The sequence below is a fragment of the Carassius carassius genome, chromosome 9 (assembly GCF_963082965.1).
Source record: "Carassius carassius chromosome 9, fCarCar2.1, whole genome shotgun sequence".
Classification (NCBI taxonomy): domain Eukaryota; kingdom Metazoa; phylum Chordata; class Actinopteri; order Cypriniformes; family Cyprinidae; genus Carassius; species Carassius carassius.
The window spans coordinates 26,372,607-26,394,310 of NC_081763.1; the positions used below are offsets into that span (position 1 = coordinate 26,372,607).

At 35.5% G+C, this 21,704-nt stretch overlaps 2 protein-coding genes across 2 annotated transcripts in view; both read left to right on the forward strand.

The window, feature by feature from the left end:
• The window catches only part of LOC132149435 (hemoglobin subunit alpha-1-like), an 86,215-nt gene that overhangs the window by 53,662 nt on the left and 10,849 nt on the right, over positions 1 to 21,704 (forward strand). The gene's annotated exons all lie outside the window — the stretch shown is intronic.
• Positions 5,883 to 10,834, forward strand: LOC132149433 (cell adhesion molecule 1-like). Its single transcript, XM_059558676.1, has 5 exons — positions 5,883 to 6,032; positions 6,537 to 6,794; positions 6,902 to 7,231; positions 8,227 to 8,469; positions 10,375 to 10,834. Exons 1-5 carry the CDS (start codon positions 5,969 to 5,971, stop codon positions 10,560 to 10,562), a joined length of 1,083 nt encoding a protein of 360 aa, XP_059414659.1. The 5' UTR covers positions 5,883 to 5,968; the 3' UTR covers positions 10,563 to 10,834.

A 21,704-nucleotide genomic window follows, 5' to 3' on the forward strand; every position in this document is an offset into this window, starting at 1 on the left:
CAGAAATTATAAGATTATGTAATACAGAAACATGCTGTTACAAAAACAGACAAGTTCAGAACTCAAAGGGTTAGTTCAATCAAACATAACATTTCTCATTATTTACTCACTCTTCTGTCGTTCCACCCTATGTGAATTTCTTCCAGTAATTTTGCTGCTCTTTTTGTTCTCAGTAAAGTGAAAATGATTAGTCACGAAGGGCTTTCAAGCTCCAAAATTGTAATAGATTTGTTATATTCTTCTCAACTGGATAGCTCTGTGAGGAAAGATGAGAAGATTATTGGTGAATAACAACTTTAAACTTAAGCTTTTTGCTGTCATACACTGAACAAAATTATAAATGCAACACTTTTGTTTTTGCCCCCATTTTTCATGAGCTTCATGGACTCAAAGATCTAAGACTTTTTCTATTGTACACAAAAGTCCTATTTCTATCAAATATTGTTGAGAAATCTGTCTAAATCTGTGTAAGTGAGCACTTCTCCTTTGCCGAGATAATCCATCCAGCTCACAGGTGTGGCATATCCAGATGCTTTTTGGACAGCATGATTATTGCACAGGTGTGCCTTAGGCTGGCCACAATAAAAGACCACTCTAATATGTGCAGTTTTATCACAACACAATGCCACAGATGTCGCAAGTTTTGAGGAAGTGTGCAATTGGCATGCTGACTACAGGATTGTCGACCAGAGCTGTTGCCTGTTAAATTAATGTTCATTTATCTACCATAAGCCATCTCCAAAGGCTTTTCAGAGAATTTGGCAGTACATACAAAAATTTGGCCACATCCAGCATCTTCATCTCCGAGATCGTCTGAGACCAGCCACAAAGCACCTGCTGCAACAATTGGTTTGCATAACCAAAGAATTACTGCACAAACTGTCAAAAGCCATCTCAGGGAATCTCATCTCCATGCTCGTCATCCTCATCGGGGTCTCCATTGGCAACTGTTTAATCTCTGATTTAATCTTAAATCTGGAGTTTCCCCAAGGTTTAATGAGGAGATTGCCAGGGCTGCCCTGTATCACTTTAATTGTTTTAATAGCTGCTCAACTTCTTACTACTTTTTTGATGGATAGTCGATTACAGGGGATTTATATATCTGATAAACATATTCTTATAAGACAACTGGCTGATGAAACTACCCTGTTTTTAAGAAATGACTTACAGATCCCTGTCGCTCTTGAACTTATTAATGTGTTCTCTAAAGCTTCTGGTCTATCTCTGAATTTAGATTAATGTGAACTTCTTCCTGTAAGGTCTTGTTCTACCCAATTCGTATACAATATTCATGTTAAGTCCAAAGTAAACTATTTAGGTCTTATCATTTGTAAAGATGATAATGTAAGAAGTAGTTTAAACTTTGATCCAGTAATAACTAAAACCAAGAAAATGTTGAATTCCTGGCTCCAAAGAGATTTGTCTTTATGAGGAAGAGCTCTCCTTCCCAAAGCAAGAGGGTGTTTCCAGATTGACCTACCCTGATCGACAAATCAATTTGTCTAGAGGTTGATAATGCTTTTTGACTTCTTATGGAAACAAAAGAGACTATACATAAAAAAAATCTATTTTCGATGCTTAAAAAAATTCCAACTGACCCTCTGATGTCACATGGACTACTTTGATGATGTTTTTCTTACCTTTCTGGACATGGACAGTAGACCGTACACACAGTTTCAATGGAGGGACTGAGAGCTCTCGGACTAAATCTAAAATATCTTAAACTGTGTTCCGAAGATAAAAGGAGGTCTTACATGTTTGGAACAGCATAAGCAGGGCCGGCCCGCGGCATAGGCGGTATAGGCAAATGCTAAGGGCGCCACTCATCCATAGGGGCGCCAGAATGAGTGAACGAGTGATTTTTTTTTTTTTTTATATATATATTTTTTTTATAATAGGCTTTTTTTTAAAAAAAAAAAAAACATTAATTCGAAATACTACCAAATAAAGCAAAAAAAAAAAAAAGCCCAGCTCTTCAATCTTCCCCCGCCCATCGAGTGCTTGAAGTGCGTCAGAAACAGAGCGCGCGCACGATCAGTTGTTGGTAATTTGTTGTGTAGCGTGCCCGACCCCGCATCCAACGTAGACAGCACTGCTTTTGTTAACACACAGATCGTAGAAACGGGCCTGGCAGCTCGCGCCAGTTCTAGACACGGTGAAAGTTTCCTGATTGTGACGGAAGGCCGAGTTTACATGACACATTATAAATGAGCATAGTATGCGATAGATACAGTGCCAAAAAGAAGAGAAGAGGATAAAGACAGAGGTAAAGAGATGTAGTGAAAGAACAATTTATTGCATAGGAGTAAGATACTATAATTTCATGGCAGTTATTTTTACCTTAAACTTAATGTTAGCAGTTGTTCTGATTTCTGAGTCCCCAGACTGTGATTTTGTACAATCATGTCAGTTTTAAGAGCATTTTTTATTATCACTTTTTTATTAATGTTTTACTACTGTTCTACAGTTGTGCAGTTTTGGGGGGATACAGTACAGGCCAAAAGTTTGGAAACATTACTATTTTTAATGTTTCTGAAAGAAGTTTCTTCTGCTCATCAAGCCTGCATTTATTTGATCAAAAATACAGAAAAAAAATGTAATATTGTTATATATTATTACAATTTAAAATAATTTCTTTTCAATTTATTATACTTTAAATTATCATTTATTTTTGTGATGCAAAGCTGAATTTTCAGCATCATTACTCCATTCTTCAGTGTCACATGTGACATCCGGTCTATCACATGATCCTTTAGAAATCATTCTAATATGATGATTTATTATGAGTGTTGGAAACAGTTCTGCTGTAATGTGTGTGTGCGTGTGTGTGTGTGTATATATATATATATATATATATATATATATATATATATATATGCTAAATCATGAACACAATGACAGGGTGAAATGGGCTGTGATGCATGGGGTGCCAGGTAAAATCTTGCCTAGGGCAGCAAATTGGTCAAGGCCGGCCCTGAGCATAAGGGTGAGTTATTAATGACATAATTTTCATTTTTGGGTGAATTTACCCTTTAAGCCCATATACAATTTATTCCCTATTGCTGAGAACAGTTTTCAGAAATATATATATATATATATATATTTTTATTTTTTTATTTTAGTTGAATATTCTGTAGCTGATTTGTAGATCTTGTATGTATTTTTGGTATTTATTTATTTATTCGTGTAATGATGCCAACTCTGACTGTGAACTGAACAAGTTGACAACAATTTAGTCTTTCATACAAGTTTTTTTTTTCACATGGCAAGTGCCACAAAAGTCATTATGTTCCATCACATTCCAATATAATAAATATTAGTAATAATAATAATAATAATAATCAGTCATATTTCATTTTTGTCACATGAATATCTGGGTTGTTCCAGATGCTGGCTTTTACAAGAGATCGTCCAGGAACCATTTTAATGTTAAAAGATCTTACAATAACCGTTTCGGACGCAGACACTGTCTTATTTCCCTCAAAAGATTGTTGTGCGTACGGGTATGAACTGCGTGGATGTTTTCGCTTGTGCTTCTGTAGAAAACCATGTCCTCAGTGACCTGGGTGGGGTCTCGAACTGCGGTCACGCATCTGCGCTTCAAGTTTATTGCGCGTCTATTCGACGGTGCGTGGTAGATGGAGGTGCGAGCGCTACAGTCTTCTTCTTCAGTAAATCATCCTTTAGTTGTGTTATTATTCATATTCGTATTTATATTTCACGACCTTCTATTTACGTTTTCACCATTTATTTGACTATAATTAGCCTATGTTTTTTTATGAATTTGTGGGTTCAAAGCTGTAGGCTACTTTTTCCTTTTTATGTGGAATGCTACTAAATTGATAATTTGGATTATGTTTTGTATAACTGTCTTTCTACTTTTTTTTTTAAGAATGACGGAATTAATTAAAGTTTTAATTGTTTGTGCATGTAATCATTCAATCTGTACCTGCTATTATGGTGTACTTATGTGGAGAAAAGTAACATAAAGTGTAGGCTATGTGTGTGTGTGTGTGTGTGTGTGGGGGGGGGGGGGGGGTTATTAAAAAGGACAAAAAAAATTCATGTCATTTCACCGTTTCATAATTTAATAAATGCATGCTAAAATAATATGGTAGGTATTTTCTTCCAATTTTAAAGAAATCAATTTAATTATAAAAGTGAAATTTAAAACCAGATTAATAATTAGTTAATAGCGGACCTTCCTGGTGATCCCTATAATTTGTGCAGTCTTGTTCATTACTGATATTTACGGAAGTTCTAAGCGGCCATGCATTATAATTTTTTTCCTTTTTGTTTTCTCATTATAACGACTTAATTTTCTCGTTATCTCGACATAATGAAAGTCTTTTTCTCGTTATAACGACTTAATTTTCTCTAAGAAGTTACAAAACTGCGCCAGCATATCTTTATTTGTGCTTCTTTTAGGCACATGATTAGTTAATAAGTGGAGATGTTGTTTATTTACAGTAGGAAGGGATTTAACGATGTAGGCTATTTGTGATGTGCTTCTTTTCCTTATTATTAATCTTTATTGTTAACCATATTGATGAAAAATGTGATCTATATGTAAAATGCATAGGCTAATTTAATTCAGTTTTGTTGTATGATGTTGTAAGCGTTTTTTAATACACACACACACACACACACACACACACACACACACACTACACGTAGCCTACACATGAACGCTCTTTTCAAACAGAAGCTTGTAATGCACATGATATCTGCAACAGCATTTAATGACTACTAAAAATTACAAATTATATATAATTTTATTTCAAATAAAGGGACAATTAAAAGTGAGTTTAATCCAAGCAGCTCTTAAAGATCTTATAATCTGCATCCTTCTGAAGTGTTCGCGGTGTTGTCATTTAAACATGTAAATTACAAAAACAAAACGTTTGGTGTGTCTCTGGAAAAATCAACAGTGGTTGATCAGCCTTTATTTATGTACAGTATTGTAGACGTTATTACCTAGGCGAAGCAAAATTTGCTGCAATATAGGCTACAGTAAAGCGCCTGCATAGTTGTCCATCAGATGCCTGTTAAAGTTGAGTTCGTTACTATAGCAAAGGTTTAAAAAAATTGTTATGTCGAGATAACGAGAAAATTAATTCGTTATAATTTCATTTATGCATGCATGCATTTAGCAGACGCTTTTATCCAAAGCGACTTACAATGCATCCAGGCTATCAATTTTTACCTATCATTGTGTTCCCGGGGAATCGAACCCCCAACATTGCACTTGATGAGCAATGCTCAACCAATTGAGCTACAGGAACACCTAAATAATTATACCATAAAATATAAAATGCACCACAGTGGTACTTTTTGCATGCAATTCTTAAATAATGAAACAGTGAAATAACACGAAAACAGTTTTGTTTTGTACTTCTTAATAATCCCCCACCCCCACTTTATGTTAATTTTCTCCACATAAACAGGATAAACCATGCAATAGCAGGTACAGATTGAATGATGACATGCACTTATAAAACTTAAAACATGACTGAATTCCGTAATTCCTAAATGAAAAAAAAATACATCGATCCAACTGATATAGAATAATGTTAACTGTAAGTAGAAAGACAGTTGTACACAACATAATCCAAATTATGCATTAATTTAGTAGCATATCACATAAAACATAAAAAAGTATACAGCTTTGAACCCAAAAATAAATAAATAAATAAATAAAAATAATAGTAAAATAGTGAAAACTTAAATAGAAGACCGTGAATACGAACATGAATAAATAACACAACCGAAGCAGGATTTACTAAAGAAGAAGACGGTAGCGCTCGCACCTTCATCTTCCACGCACCACAGAATAGACGCGCAATAAACTCGAAGCGCAGAGGCGTGACTGCAGTACTGTCACTGGCAGAGGCGACACATTTATTTCTTCGCACATCTTGACCGCGCCTTTGTTGTCTGGTCGACGGTACTCTCGAACACTTACAACATGCTGCAACTTTTTTATGGACTTGTTTATTTTTCAACAGTTTTACTGTTTGTGACTCTCACAGGTTTGTATTGACTTGTTTCCCTTTCATTCTTTCGATACGAGAAGCGAGAACATTCATTAAGCAGTAGCAGACGAGCTTGAATGTGTTCACGAGTGATTCAGAGCGCTGTTGACCTCTATTGTCCGCGTTAAAATATTGACCTATTTTAGTTCATTCATTACTGTAGTTACAGTAAGGAGTACTGCTGCTATCCACAGTAGCGCTTGTAATATGACCCTGAGTGCTCAATATTTTTAAGACATGCTTCTGAATGACCCTGCTGTGAGTGAAGTTTCTAACTTTAATTTCCCAGATGGTAAGAATTTATGAGCCTCTTTGTTTTAAGAGTCTTAAACTGTGAAAGACATGGTCTTCTACAATATCTAAAAAACTTTTCTTGATTGTTTTGCATGCAGTTTGTCAGTAAACTAGATTTAAAATGTGATGATTGGTTATCTGTGTTCAGTCTTTCTAGTAAACAATATCTATATGCATTTATTCTGTGTTCTTCAATGTGTTTAACAGGTGCACAAGCTGAATGTCCTGTTCAGCTCAGCCACCAGCGTGTTGTTGTGAGATACAAAGGTTCTGTAGCAGTTAACTGTAGCACTCAAGTCACACATAAAGGGATTGGATGGGAAGCCAGTGAAGGAGCAGTGCCCAAAACCAGAGACAGTCTGATCACATGGAGAGTGTCACACCTGACAGAATGGGACATACACCCATTCTGCTTCATAAACTATGAGAGACAGTGTATAATAGAGCTCCCAGTCACTATTTACAGTCAGTTTCTCTGTTATTTAATTTTTTCGTCTTTTCATTCTCAGAAATATCTAATAAATGTACACTAATCACTGCAGATTTCAGAGTTTGTAAATCTTCCTCCACAGAGACTCCAGACAGTGTGTCCATCAGCATTGTGAAACACACAGGACCAATGATAGAGGGACAGCAGTATGAGCTTCAGTGTGATGTTCACGATGTGGCTCCTGTTCAGTATCTCACTGTCAAATGGTATAAAGGACAGACTCTGCTGAATCAAACCACCTTCACTGAGGATAGCAGGACTCCAGTGAATGTAAACACCACACTCCTGATCCGTCCAGTCAGAGCTGATGATGGAGCTCAATACAGATGTGATGCAGAGCTGGATCTGGGAGCAGAAGGACCTCAACCTCCTCCAAAAGAAACATCAGACTCTCTCTACATTACTGTATATTGTAAGTAAGGTCCATCAGCTCCTATAATTAATCTTTTAAAAACATGTTAACGTCCAAATCAAGCAGACTTTTAGTAGTTGTAGCACTTACCATTAGGGCTGCATGATTAATCGATTGCGATTGTCATAAACATTTTGTTAGTAAAGCTGATCTCTAATCAGCAGTAAATCATCATCACCTGCTTTCAGATGGAGCAGCATTTACTACACAAATACGTGGTTCACTGACAACTTACGCAAAAAAAAAGGAAAACATCACAGCTGATTTTATTGCACGATAATGAAATCGAAGAAATCATTAGCGATATTTTCAGATGTTTGCGTAGCTTCTCAGTGAACTATGGCTCTGTGTAGTAAATGCTGTTGCATCTGAGATCACTGAAAATACCACATTTAATAACATGTTTTTACTGCAAATTCATTTCATAATGTCAGTCGACTGTTTGAAATAAATCCTTCTGAGAGATAATGTGACTTCTTACACAATAAGACACGCAACATATTGTATTTCATAGTATTCTAATTGTTGATAATGGCACTTCATTATAAATATACTTTATTTTAATATAAAATAATAAGATCTCAGATAAACCATATATTGTTGTAGTCGTGTGTTTATTAGTTTATTAGCATTGAATCAGTGAAAGCAGTTAAATCTGTTTATTCAGCTCTGGGTTTCTTCTTTGATGCATATTTGGGTTTTCAGCATGAGAGCGCCCTCTGGCCATCGGATGAATATTGACAGCTTCTGTCAAGTCACGATTTCAATTCGAATTCAGTTAATTGTGTAGCCCTTACCTTTGACACAGTGACACAAGTTTTGTAGTAATAGGGATCAGATGCAGCATGTCACTTTTTCTAGTCAAATATCCACATTTGGGTACTTTTGTTGAAAAATACAAGTTTAAAATGAATATTGATTAACATAAGAAATTTAAGATGCAGAGTGCAGATGCAAAAGCTCTGAACCTGTGTGTTTTTGGCTCCATCCTGTAGCTAAACCGATCATCAATGAGACCAAACTGCCCTCCATAGTGCCTGTGTTTCGAGGATATTCAGAGGAGCTTGTTTGTGAAGCCGAGGGAAACCCAAAACCAACAATCATCTGGATCCTCGGCACAAATGATATAGTTTATAATGAAACTCTTACTATATCAGAGTCAACACCTGAGTATGTGTCCTGCGTTGCAGAGAATTCTGCTGGCAGGATGACCAGACAAGTGAAAGTGTTCATACAAGGTTACTATGCATTTGTGTGTCATTTTTCTTATTTTGAAATTTGCAACAGTAACAATAATTCAGTTTGCTTAATTCAAACTGACAGTAATACTATAGAAAGGAATTGTGGCTCTTTCAGAATTTTATTTTTTGTATTTGCTGGTCTGATATTAAACACATTTTTTATTTTGGTTATATTAAAGGCACAATATGTAAGTTTTCGCCGGTAGAAGGCACATATTCAAAACAAACAAAGAAACAAAGGCGTAGTTTGATGAGTGTGGAATCATGGGAGTTGTGGTCTTCATTCCCACAGTCAATGTAATCCGATGTGACTCGGGCAGAAATTATTTTTATTCTGCTTTTATTATTCCACAGTAGGCTGCTTCCACTCCTTCCGGTCGTGAATATGTAGGGGGGAAAAAGCAGTGCTGTTTTATCAAACTAGATGCATTTGAAAGTTATGTTATAATGCTACTCTTTGTGGTCATCACCTGTCTAATAAAACACACATTACATATTAACATGTTAAAGCATCTTTGGTGTTTCCATGTGTTTTCTACAAAACAAAACTGGAAATCGAGGGGTTATGACGTCATTGGCAGGCGACACAATGAAACTATGGACACGGTCCGTGTCACTAGGTAAATTTGCTTATTTCTATGGATTTGATCATTCTTCAAAACTTTTTGGATAATGTAATGACAGGTCAGCAAAATATATCACACTGTTCTAGTGGTTTCTGGATATTTTGATAAAAAAAAATCTTACATATTGTGCCTTTAAATATGAAAATGATTATGAAAAGACAATATAATAGTAGGTTGTTAGGATAGATTCACGGCTTCTTTTGTGGTTAGTGCTTTGGCCTTTCACAGAGTATTTGCACTTTTGTTAGAAGCTGTTTGGTTTGTTGGTCTTATAATGTTCATCTTGCAGTGTTAATGTCACTGTGATCACATTATGGCTTATTATATTTAAGTGTTTTGGCTTGCGTTTTCATTATCTTCTTGCTTGGATTTTTCTAGACTTATTCAAATTAGTTGCTTCACTTTTAATATGTTGAAAGCATGATAGTTTCTTCTTTAAATTATATATTTTTTTAAACATGAATGGTATTATAATGTTATACTAAAACGAAAATTAAAATAATGGGACAAATCCTTAAGATAATGTAGAAAGAAAGAAAATGCATTTTAAGCATGCAGAATAACATAAGTAGACTTTTAATAATTAATTGCCGCCTTGAACGATTACGTAATTGTGGCATCCATAATTGTAATTTTACAATTAGAAATTAAATTGTTTCGCACTACTTTGAGTCGCCTAACATGTTTTAAATAGCGATAGAATAACGTCAAACAAGATAAACACACTGTGTTTGCTGTCATTAACAGACTGCATTTAGCTGTTTAACCACAGCCACAGTCTGGTAGTAGTTGCTGATATACTGTAGATTAAAAGATAATTATATATAATTGTGACTGTTTAGCATTGCATTATATATATATATATTTGCTGGTCTGATGTTAAACAAAGTGTTTATTTTGGTTATATTAAATATGCAAATTATCATGAAAAAACTATTTAATAGTATGATATCAGGATAGATTCATGGCTTCTTTTGTGGTTAGTGCTTTGGCCTTTCACAGAGTATTTGGACTTTTGTTAGAAGCTGTTTGGTTTGTTGGTCTTGTAATGTTCATCTTGCAGTGTAAATGTCACTGTGATCACATTATGGCTTATTATATTTAAGTGTTTTGGCTTGCGTTTTCATTGTTTTCTTGCATGGATTTTTCTAGACCTTTTTTTTATTTGTTGCTTTACTTTTAATATGTTGAAGGCATGATGCAGGATTGAGATCAATCTTGGATTTCATTCACTAAATAGCTGATTTACTCATATATTTGTTTTTATTTTTGACAGAGAATTACATACCCAGAATATTAGGCATTATTGCTGCTGTAGTGGTGGCCATCTCAGTCATCATCTTCATCTACATCTACTTGATCTTCTACAAAAAAAAAACCAGGACGGGCCATTATGATGTGAAGGAGCCCAAAGCACATAAAGAACTCTTAGCGCATGAAGTCCCCATGAAGGAACTCTGTTAGAGCAATATGTCTGCTTTGGTTATGACTCTCTAAGCTGGGTCTATCTTCTGAGCTTCACTGTCCGCAGACAGATCAGTCAGATCAAATTTTGATGCAAAATCATACAGATTAGTGTTATTTCACTTCATTTTAAGATCCAGCTGACAATCACAGTAACACACCCTAACATTGGTGTCTGAAGATGTTGATTAACTAAAAATGTCTGAATAGCATCCTTATTAAGCTTTTTTGGGATTCTTGTATGTTTTTATAAAAATAAAAAATAAACTATACTTATATTGTATGTCTATATTTGGAATAACCAAGATATTCAGTACAAAAAATACTTTAAATACTTTAAAAAATACATAAAAACTTTTTTTTCTGATTGTTTTAATAATAACATTCTTTTGGTTTCTCAACTTCTAAATTCTCTTGCTTTCTTATTCAGAATTCTTAACTAAATATGGTATACCTGTCACCCCTCGTGACTTTGCCATAGTGATGGATGCCATCCATTCCATTCCCTTTCCATTCCATCCCCAGTCGAGTGATGGCACTGTTAAAAATCTCCGATTCTTTACCTTCTCGTATTTCTTGGACACACCCCTGTGAAACAGCAATAGGAACTTTTAGCTTTTTGTCCAGTCCCTCTCTCAGAAATGGGAACATTTACTGCTCTTTTAGAAAGACAAAATTACTATCCCTTCTGTTATATCTCATTGGATAAATTATTTTGAAGGTATTCCTTGGAAGAAAGTGTGGTACTTGCATAACAAATATTTGATTACCAATAAGGTTAAAGAGATATCCTTTAAGTTACTACACAGATTTTACCCTGTCAAACTTTATCTTAAAAAAAGTTTCCTGAGATGGATCCCCTCTGCTTCTTTTGTGGAGTGGAAAATGAGTCTGTACAGTATGTCATCTTTTTTGGAATTTTGTCCATGTTGTTACCTTTTGGAAGAAATTCTGTAGATTTGTACATGTCTGTATCTTTGACAATTTTCTTTGGTGTTTAAGGATGTCTTATTTGTTTTTTTATAACTCTCTCAATAATGTAAAAGACAAGTATTTTTTATTAATCTATTTTCCTAGCTAAATTGTTTATACATGTACATTTTTGTCTGTTAAACCTCTATTTCTTATTATTTGTAAAGACCTGAAGTGTTATTTGGATACTATATCCTCTTCCAGCAATGTCAAACCTTAAAATCTTATACTTTGTGCATAAAGTATATTTATGCTTCTTTATGCTGTGCTATTGGATAGCTGACGGGAGGGTGGGATTTAGCTTTTTTTTCCTTTTCTTTTTTTCCATTCTTCCTTTCTTCTCAAGTTGTATTTATTGTAATGTATATATTTCCCATGGCTTAATGTTTAGTTTTTTGGTTATTTTGCAATATCTTTGTATATAAATTTTTTTATATCAAATCTATATTAAGTTTGGTTGTTCTAATCTGATTTGATCTGTAATTGAGGTGTTGTTGTTGTTTTTGTTTGTTCAATAAAAAATAAAAAATGTGACGTTTTCCTTTAATAGGCTATTTTTACAGATTCACTCATAAAAAAGGCACTTCAGCAGCTCCATTTTTTTATCACAATTAATTTACTACTTATGTTAATACTTATCAGTATTTATGTTATGTTATGTTATAGTAGAGTTTTAAGGTTGATATGTTGCTTGGCTGGCTACATGCCATTCTGGAGGATGACTAAATGTAACGCAGGAAGCAGGGGGGCATGACTCGTGACACATGGTACCTCACCCACAAATTTAGATATTCAATGATAGGACCAAATGCAAGCAGGATGAGCTTCACTAGTCCTACCACAATTATTTATTACTTTAGGTGGTGAAACTGTTACTTGGAACTACTAGCTGTATCTACTTGTGCACTTTGATTCTAGCTTCATTATTTGTAAAGCATGCGCAACTGAAGAACACTACTGAATGCCCTATTCAGCTCGACTGGCTGAGAAGGCTGTCCCAAACTGAATTTTTTTTATTATGATATAAATGACAGGTATAAAACAATAAAACAGACATTATAAAGTCAGGATAACAAAGGATAAAAATAAATAAAAAAAGACAATAACAAAAATACAATCACAGAAAAGCATGACCTTTACATTACTCAAAAGATTTTTAATATAGAACACAAACTGAGAGTTGTAATTGTCTTTCTATTACATGTTCATCTTAGTAAATTAGAATATCGTGGAAAAAGTTATTTTATTTAAGTTATTCAACTCAAATTGTGAAACTTGTGTATTAAATAAATTCAATGCACACAGACTGAAGTAGTTTAAGTCTTTTAATTGTGATGATTTTGGCTCACATTTAACAAAAACTCACCAAATCACGATATGAACAAATTAGAATATGGTGACATGCCAATCAGCTAATCAACTCAAAACACCTGCAAAGTTTTCCTGAGGCTTCAAAATGGTCTCTTAGTTTGGTTCTCAAGGCTACAAAATCATGGGGAAGACTGCTGATCTGACAGTTGTCCAGAAGACAATCATTGACACCCTTCACAAGGAGGGTAAGCCACAAACATTCATTGCCAAAGAAGCTGGCTGTTCACAGAGTGCTGTATCCAAGCATGTTAACAGAAGGTTGAGTGGAAAGAGAAAGTGTGGAAGAAAAAGATGCACAACCAACCGTGAGGATTGTTAAGCAAAATCGAATTTGAGAAGAATTTGAGTGAACTTCACAAGGAATGGACTGAGGCTGGGGTCAAGGCATCAAGAGCCACCACACACAGACGTGTCAAGGTATTTGGTTACAGTTGTCATATTCCTCTTGTTAAGCCAGTCCTGAACCACAGACAATGTCAGAGGCGTCTTACCTGGGCTAAGGAGAAGAAGAACTGGATTGTTGCCCAGTGGTCAAAGTCCTCTTTTCAGATGAGAGCAAGTTTTGTATTTCATTTGGAAACCAATGTCCTAAGGTTTGGAGGAAGGGTGGAGAAGCTCATAGCCCAAGTTTCTTGAAGTCCAGTGTTAAGTTTTCACAGTCTGTGATGATTTGCGGTGCAATGTCTTCTGCTGGTGTTGGTCCATTGCGTTTTTTGAAAACCAAAACACTACACCCGTTTACCAAGAAATGTGAGCACTTTATGCTTCCTTCTGCTGACCAGCTTTTTGAAGATGCTGATTTCATTTTCCAGCAGGATTTGGCACCTGTCCACACTGCCAAAAGCACCAAAAGTTGGTTAAATAAAAAGGGAGTTGTAATTGCCTTGAAGTGCAAATGATTTTCCAAGCATCTGTAAAATCATTTAGCACCACAAATAACAAGACTATGTAATAAAGAAAACATGCTGTTACAAACACAGACATGTTCAGAACTCAAAGGGTTAGTTCACTCAAACTTTACATTTCTCATTATTTACTCACTCTTATGTCGTTCCACCCCGTGTGACTTTGTTCCAGTAATTTTGCTGCTATTTTTGTTCTCGGTACAGTGAAAATGATTAGTCACAAGGAGCTTTCGAGCTCCAAAATTTACAAAACGAGGACAGTAATAGATGTGTGTGTTATATTCTTCTGGATGGCTCTGTGAGAAAAGATGAGAATATTATTGGTGAATAACAACTTTAAACTTCAGCTTTTTGCTGTCATGGCTTTAAAAGACTTGCAGTGAATACAAATAACCCATGTTAATTCTAAAGGTCTTTTTGTCATGTTTTTTATTTTTTTCCTTGACAATCCTTGGTCACCATTCACTAATTATACGGATAATGGCTGCTTTGACATTCTGCTAAACATCTCCTTTGTTGTTCTCTAAGTTTATGTAATGTGTGAATGGGCGATAATGAGAAACAGCAAATCCAAACACTCCTTTCTTTCGTAACTAGCAGTGAGGGATCTGTGGTTACAGCCTTCTGCCTCCATCTCCTGTGAAGCACTATTCCTATGTGCGTGTGGTCAATTACAGTGATTTTTGGAGCCTCACTTTGGCTGGAGACGCTCATGCAGAGGTAGATGCCACATATGGTCTCAGGCTTCATGAACATGGCAGTGTTTCTCTCCCTGCTGAGTGGGACGCCTTGTCCTCTTCCTCTGAGCTCAGTGCCATCAATTATCTTCCTCACCAACACCTAAAACACATAGAAACCAGATGTCACACTCTTTCCAGCAAAAACTCCCCATCCTGAGTCTGTACAGGCATCTTACATCCAGCAGGTGGTGCCAAAGTGTCAAATTATATTGACTGAGAAACGTTAGACTACAAATGTTAATTTTTTTTAAAAATTTTGTTAATGATATCGCAAATATAGTATTTGTTTGATTGTAAAAACAGTAATATTATAAAATATTATTACAATTTACAATAACTTTTCAATTTAAACATAACTTTAAATGTTTAATTTTTTTTATTCCTGTGATGGGAAAGCTTTCATTCATCCAGTCTTCATCGTCACATCATCTTTCAGAAATCATACTGATATGACGATTTGCTGCTCAAGAAACATTTCTTATTTTTATCAGTTTAAAAAAAAATAAATGCTGCTCAATATTTTTGTGGAAAACCTTCTTTGAATAGAAAGTTCAAAAGAATAGCACTTATCAGAAATAGAAATATTTTGTAACATTATACATTTATTTATTTATATTTCATTAATCTATACATTTCTTATAAATATAATGAATTCATAAAATTAATGTGTGGAAATCATAATTATCAGAGACAATAACTAATTAAATGACAAATGCTGATGTACTAACATTACTAAAAATGTAAGAGATTGTTATTTATTTGTTTGTTGTTGGGTTTTTTTTTTACAATTACTAGATGGATGTCAACAGTGTCTATGGTACAAGAACTTCAGGTCCACGTACCAGAAAACCCCCAAGGACTCTGATGCTGATCTCAGCTATATTGATGACCCAATAAAGTTCTCAAATCTGTTCTGGAGTACCCCCAGCCCTGCACATTTTTAATGTCTCCCTCATCTATCACACCTGATTCAACTCATCATCTCATTCGTGGAGACTGCAAGACCTGAAGTGGGTGTGTGTCAGATATAGGGAGACATATAAAACGTTTAGTGCTGGGGGTACTTCATGGAGAGGATCTGGATTATCACCACGTCTGAAAAGAAGTAGCTGGTGACTGTTCTTTTGAGTCCCTGGATGAAGATGATTCTCCCTAAACAAGCACATCCTCTACTAAGATTACATGTTAGAAGAGAAGAAAAGGCAAACACACTTTAAAAACAGTTTCCTTGGAAGAGCCAGAGCATACTCCTGGCTCAAGACTTACACTGCACAGCATTTCTGGTTTACAAAGAAATGTTATCTACAAAAAAGAAATAAATAAAATCCTGTTGCACTACCACACTTGACAACGTGTTTCTTGAATCATAAAAGCTTAAAATGTCATTATATTATTATCTTTTGCTATTTTAATTTTGTATTCTTTTATTTTCTGAATGCTGAAAGAATGTAATGACTTTGGTTTTGTTACTTTTAGTTATTTCTGTTATTTATTTCTGTTTATTGTTAAAAAAACAAGAAAATGTATAATGTGTTAAAATGAAAACCTGAAATATTTTATAGCGTAATTCAATAAATAAAGAACATTCAATATACAAAACTATTTTATTTTGATTTATTTTTTATAAATTAGTATTATAGTTAATATTTTCAGATTTTTATAGTATGTATGATTTCCGGTATTTTTACTATTAAGTGACTTATCAACCATTTGGTAGAGGCCAATATAAAAAAAAATTAAGGGATGTGTTGAAAAAAATTATTCATTGAGTGTGGTAACTAGCAACATAAGCAGACAAGAAATGCAAAAAAAAATGGAAATGCCTTTTTCTTGGTGGGTGAGTTAAAGGGTTAAGCTAGATAACCAACCGCCCTTGAAACCATGAACACAATGTGCTAAAATACTTCAGAACATACGAGCATCCTTGCAACAGCTTTAGCACAGACACCACTAACATTTATTTAATACAATGTAAAAATCTAGATTACCACCCAACATTATGTCACTCTTATTTTATTTATGGCTTAACTGAACAAGATGAAGCTGTCGTAAAGAGAAAATACAAGGCCGCTGTGAACCATGTTTGTGTAATGAGCTCAACAGAGTGTGAAAGCCACAAGTGTCACCTTCTCCATGCTGGCTGCCGGCTGTCACGCTGGACGAGTGCTTGGTCACACCAAACAACCTATTATGGGTCAGACCGGATGCCCTTCAAACATGATAATGGCTTTTCATGCTTCTCATTACTCCCTTGCTATTTACATATTGGCAAACTGGAAACAAACAAGGGCATATTTTGTGCTTTTTAACTGAACCTGAAACGGAAACTCTGCACTGTCATGCTGCAAATGTGGCTAATTTTCTGGTATTTCAGCAGCCTTCTATCCATTTTAAACCTCATTAAAATGCTAATTAGCGCCCAAGTCTGTTATGTGCCCTGGATCCTGTTTAACTCGGTTCCGTGGGGTTAAGCTGTATTTCACGTGTTCACACCACTGAATGAATGTTGTAGCATGGCTGATGTGCTGTCTACATTCAAAATGTGGATCAAAAGTGATTCACAAATTTATATCTAAAAACAGCACATTTTATAAGCATTACTACACTATAGCTTCAACAAATTTGTGGCATTAAAGAAACATTTTGTTCCATTAAGTCAGCTTTGGGCTTCTGAACACTGACTTTCTTGCCAAGCAGTGAGTATGTGCTTGGGATGTTACTCATTTCTGGGTGTCATTTCATGATTTCAGCACAATTCTTGTGAATATGAATTTTTCTGTTTTAAAAGACTTCCTTCATAGAAAATGATGTAGTTTTGTAATGTTAAACAAATAATGCAGGAATTATTGATAGGAAAGGTACAATCTGTGTCCCAACTGAATCCCCTTGATCTACTGCTGAAAAGCAACAAGAAAAAATGATTCACTCACAAATAATTTTACTATATTTTGTGTGTAATTCAAATGACATTTTAAAATAAAGATTTTATTGTTGCATATTTGTGCTTCTGTATATAAATGATTGCAAAATTGTTTACAAGAATACTGACTATGGTTATATAGTGTAATATGAGGGTAATATTTTAAGTATAAGCCACTTGAGAAAAAAAAAATAGTTGGGTAATAGTTATTGAGTTGGTTTGAGTATTATTTATATTAATGTTTATTAAAGGGATCGGTCAACATTCTGGCATCATTTACTCACCCTCAAGTTGTTCCAAGGCTTTTTTACCAGTATTTTTACTCTAACAAACAATGCAAACATTTTAAAGGAACAGTTCACCCAAAAATTTAAATTACCTGAAAATATACTCACCCTCAGGCCAAGGATTTATTACAGTTAAATAAGCTGCAAAAACATAAACGACTGCTTTAATTGTCTGTGCTGACAATGTGACCATGAAAAAGGTGGGAGGCCCTCCGTTGCTTGACCTGGTAACTTACAACTAATGTTTGTGTTTAAGTGTGTATATGCACTAGGGTTGCCTGCTTGTACGGTTAGGTAAGTCTCCCAGCAGGTCACAGGTCTGGAAGCACTGTGATGCTCACACATTGCTGCTCTGATGTGTAATGGAGGCAGAAATAGAAAGGGGGCACACTGTTGGCTGCCAGTGTGTAAATCAATATGTTTAAGTAATTCAAGAATGCTATAAACATTCCCAGGTGGAATATGCCCATGGCTCACTTTTATGGTGCTGTGGCAATCAGCCAGAAGCTGCACCTCCAAGATCTTACACAAGATTGTGATTTGCACTACTGTCTTCTTTATACTGAATCAGCATAATGTTTTTGGCTCAGTTAGGAATCAGTGAAATGCTTGTTTTTTAAGAGTATTTATTTTAGTGTTGACATTTTTCTTCACCAAGCATGCATTCATCTGTGCATACTAGCAGTCTGTGTATTAAGATATTCAGCTGAATATCTTACTCACAGGTGTCCTTGGCACTTCTCTATTCAAGAACTGTACTTATCCAGAGTGAGCAAAAGGGCTGTTAAAATCACTCTGGACCCCTCACATCCAGCACACTCCCTCTTTGAACTGTTGCCATCTGGTCGACGCTACAGAGCACTGAGCACCAGAACGACCAGACACAGGAACAGTTTCTTCCCTCAGGCAATCCATCTTATGAACAGCTGATAATAACTGTGGGACACACTACACTATTTATATTTATATACACTACACTTTTTATCCAACACACATACTTAGCGTACACGTAAATCTTTTGCACATAATATACATGTACATACATGGAACACACTATACTACTTATATTTATATTTATATACACATACACTTATTTATCCAAACACACATACTTAGCGTACAGTTACAATTTTTCCACATAATATACATGTACATACATAAATGCTCTTTTTAATATACCTGCCATACATTGTCAATTTGTATATTGTCAATCCTTACCCACCTATTTGTATTTTTTTGTATTTTTTATTCCTTATTGTGTTTTTTGTTCTGTCGCTGTTATGTTGCACTGCGGAGCTCTGTCACGAAAACAAATTCCTCGTATGTGTGAACATACCTGGCAATAAAGCTCATTCTGATTCTGATTCTGATTCTGATTCTGATTCTGATTCTCAATTGCTTGTTCAATGAACCATAAACAGTTATTGCACATGCACCTGTGGAACAATCCTTAAGACACTAAGAGTTTACAAGCGGCAGGCAATTAAGGTCACAGTTATAATAACTTAGGACATAGGACATAAAGAGACCTTTCTACCAGAAGAAAGATGCCCAGGGTCTCTGATCACATGTGTGATCTTATATACTTATTATTTTGTTGTGAATCTGGACTTGCTTATATCCAGTTTCCTTTCTTCTTTCAAGACAACCATTCTTTCAACAGAACCATGAGACTGATAATAAAAGCAAGTATCCTAAAGACTTTGCCAGACAGCTATTGAAAAAAGACACTGTATTGCCTTTCCACACTCCATTAAGCAGCGCCACCATTTGCAACTGTGCTAATAATGAAACATTTCCCAAGCAGTAAATCGGCACATTAGAATGAACGTGACAGTTTACTAATAAAACTTTTGGGCTGAATAATCTGCACGAATTTAATCATTTAACAAATGTAACACTCACTTTACTAGTAGATGGGATGCTGAAATGATAATAAAGAAAATCTTAACAAAACAAAGACATGCAAGCTCATTATTTTAAACTGTGTTTTAACTGTTTTTAAATGTTTAAAAAAAACTGATTTGTTTTAAAATAATTGTTACTTAATTGTTTCGATCATCTTAATGTCATCCTTACTGAATAGAAATATTAATTTCTTTAAAAAAATACCTGATTGACCCCAAATTTTTGAACTGTTCTGTACGTGAGAAGTATTATTAGATTATACATTAGCTTTGTCATTCATGCCAAAAGTTTTGATGCAACATATTGTGCATCTATTTGGAGAACAATGAGGAGCATATATGTGAACACAGTATCTCGGTATGTGCTGAAGTGTTGCGCTGGGATGATTATTGTCTGCTGATCGGAGCATATGTGCTCTGAGGGCCAGCTGGCATCTGGATCGTGTCTGTCTGATGAGCCAAGGCAGGGGTCAGAGATACATGCAGCCTGACACAACTGTAACTAAAGGCCAGAGATGCATTGACAATGACTGTGTCATGTATTAGGTGGTTTGGCTGAAACCATTGTTGGGATGCTTTGGCTGTGGTCTTACATACATGTCATAAGGTGAGCTAAGACTTTTATCATCACCTGGTGATGAGATGACTGACACAAACAGCTCAGCCCCAGTTCTTCAGCAGGACATGTCTGTGACACACAGATGGATGCTCTCTATGATGCTTCTCTTCAGTGAAACTCGCTGCTTATTACTGAAATATGCGCCATCAGCCCCTCTACACTGAGTTGTCACTTTAAGAAGGTAGAAAGACTTATTTTTATCTTGTATGTCTTTTCACACTGCTCTAAATAGAAAGATTAGCTTGACTGATATGTGTTTCATTGTTTCCTCTTAACTAGCTTCCATGCAAATAGAAGGAAATATGTGTATGACGCAGATTAAATGTGCAGGAAAAGATATCACTTGAATGGATAGTGTTTTAAGTGGAGCCCATCGTGTTCATTTATTTTCAGTATGAAACTGATACAGAGATTTGCAAGATAAGGACCATATCCTAGAACAGTGAAAGGTTTTTATAGCAGCCCCCCAGGAAAAAACAGATTTGTATTTCCTCAAGGAAATACCAGTACTTGCAAGTCTAAAAAACTCTAAAGCTGAAGGTTTTAGGTAAGCATGGTTTTGTGTAGAAACTCTGAATCAGAGTGGCTTTGCCATTGTCAGGCCTCTTTAAATTGTTAAATATATTCAAAACGTACAGGACTTATCACAGTTCAGTTAGATCATACACTTTCTCTGTTCAAAATTATTTTATTTATTTATTGAAAGAAATCAATGTTGAAAGTTATTTATTCAACACGAATGTATAAGATTGCTAAAAAAATGTCTACTTCAGATAAATGCTATTCTGTTAAACTTTGTTTTCATCAAAGAATCCTGAAAAAAAAAGTTTCCATAAAAAAATATTATAACTGTTTTCATTATAACATTGACAATAATAAGAACTGTTCCCTTTCAAGGGAACTTCGAACTGCGTCCTCTGAGGGGACACTATGGGGAACACCTCGTCATGACCCGTGTCTGAAGCTTACTTTGAAAAACGCCAAGGTGTTGGCCGGCGACAGCCTCTGACGTCACTACCAGCGCGACTATAAATACGCGCCCGTAGGACCCGTCACTATCTTCTTCGTCTTCAGTTGACTGTTTTGTTTGAAGCGTGCATCTGAGAAACGACCAAAACAGTAAGAGCGATCTATTACTGTTTTCATCATGGCTTCCACTAGCAAGGCGTTTAGACAGTGTGTGCATCCGTGTCAGCGTTATCTGACACCCGATGACACACACACTATTTGCGTCTCTTGTTTGGGCGAAGAGCACGCCCGCGATGTCCTTGAGGTGGCGGTCTGCGTGCACTGCGAGCGTTTCTCTCTGAGAAAGCTCCACTCTCGTTTGTCTCTCTTTTCGAGGAAAGAGGGACAGCCATCTGGATCCCGCGGCTCAGGTCCCGCCGTTGCCGAGGCACGGAGGACAATGAGCTCGTGGG

Coding starts and splice junctions, on each gene's coding strand:
- LOC132149433 (XM_059558676.1), top strand. CDS start 5,969: ATGCTGCAACTTTTTTATGGACTTGTTTATTTTTCAACAGTTTTACTG. Junction 6,033..6,536: donor ACTGTTTGTGACTCTCACAG/GTTTGTATTGAC, acceptor TGTGTTTAACAG/GTGCACAAGCTGAATGTCCT. Junction 8,470..10,374: donor AGTGAAAGTGTTCATACAAG/GTTACTATGCAT, acceptor TATTTTTGACAG/AGAATTACATACCCAGAATA.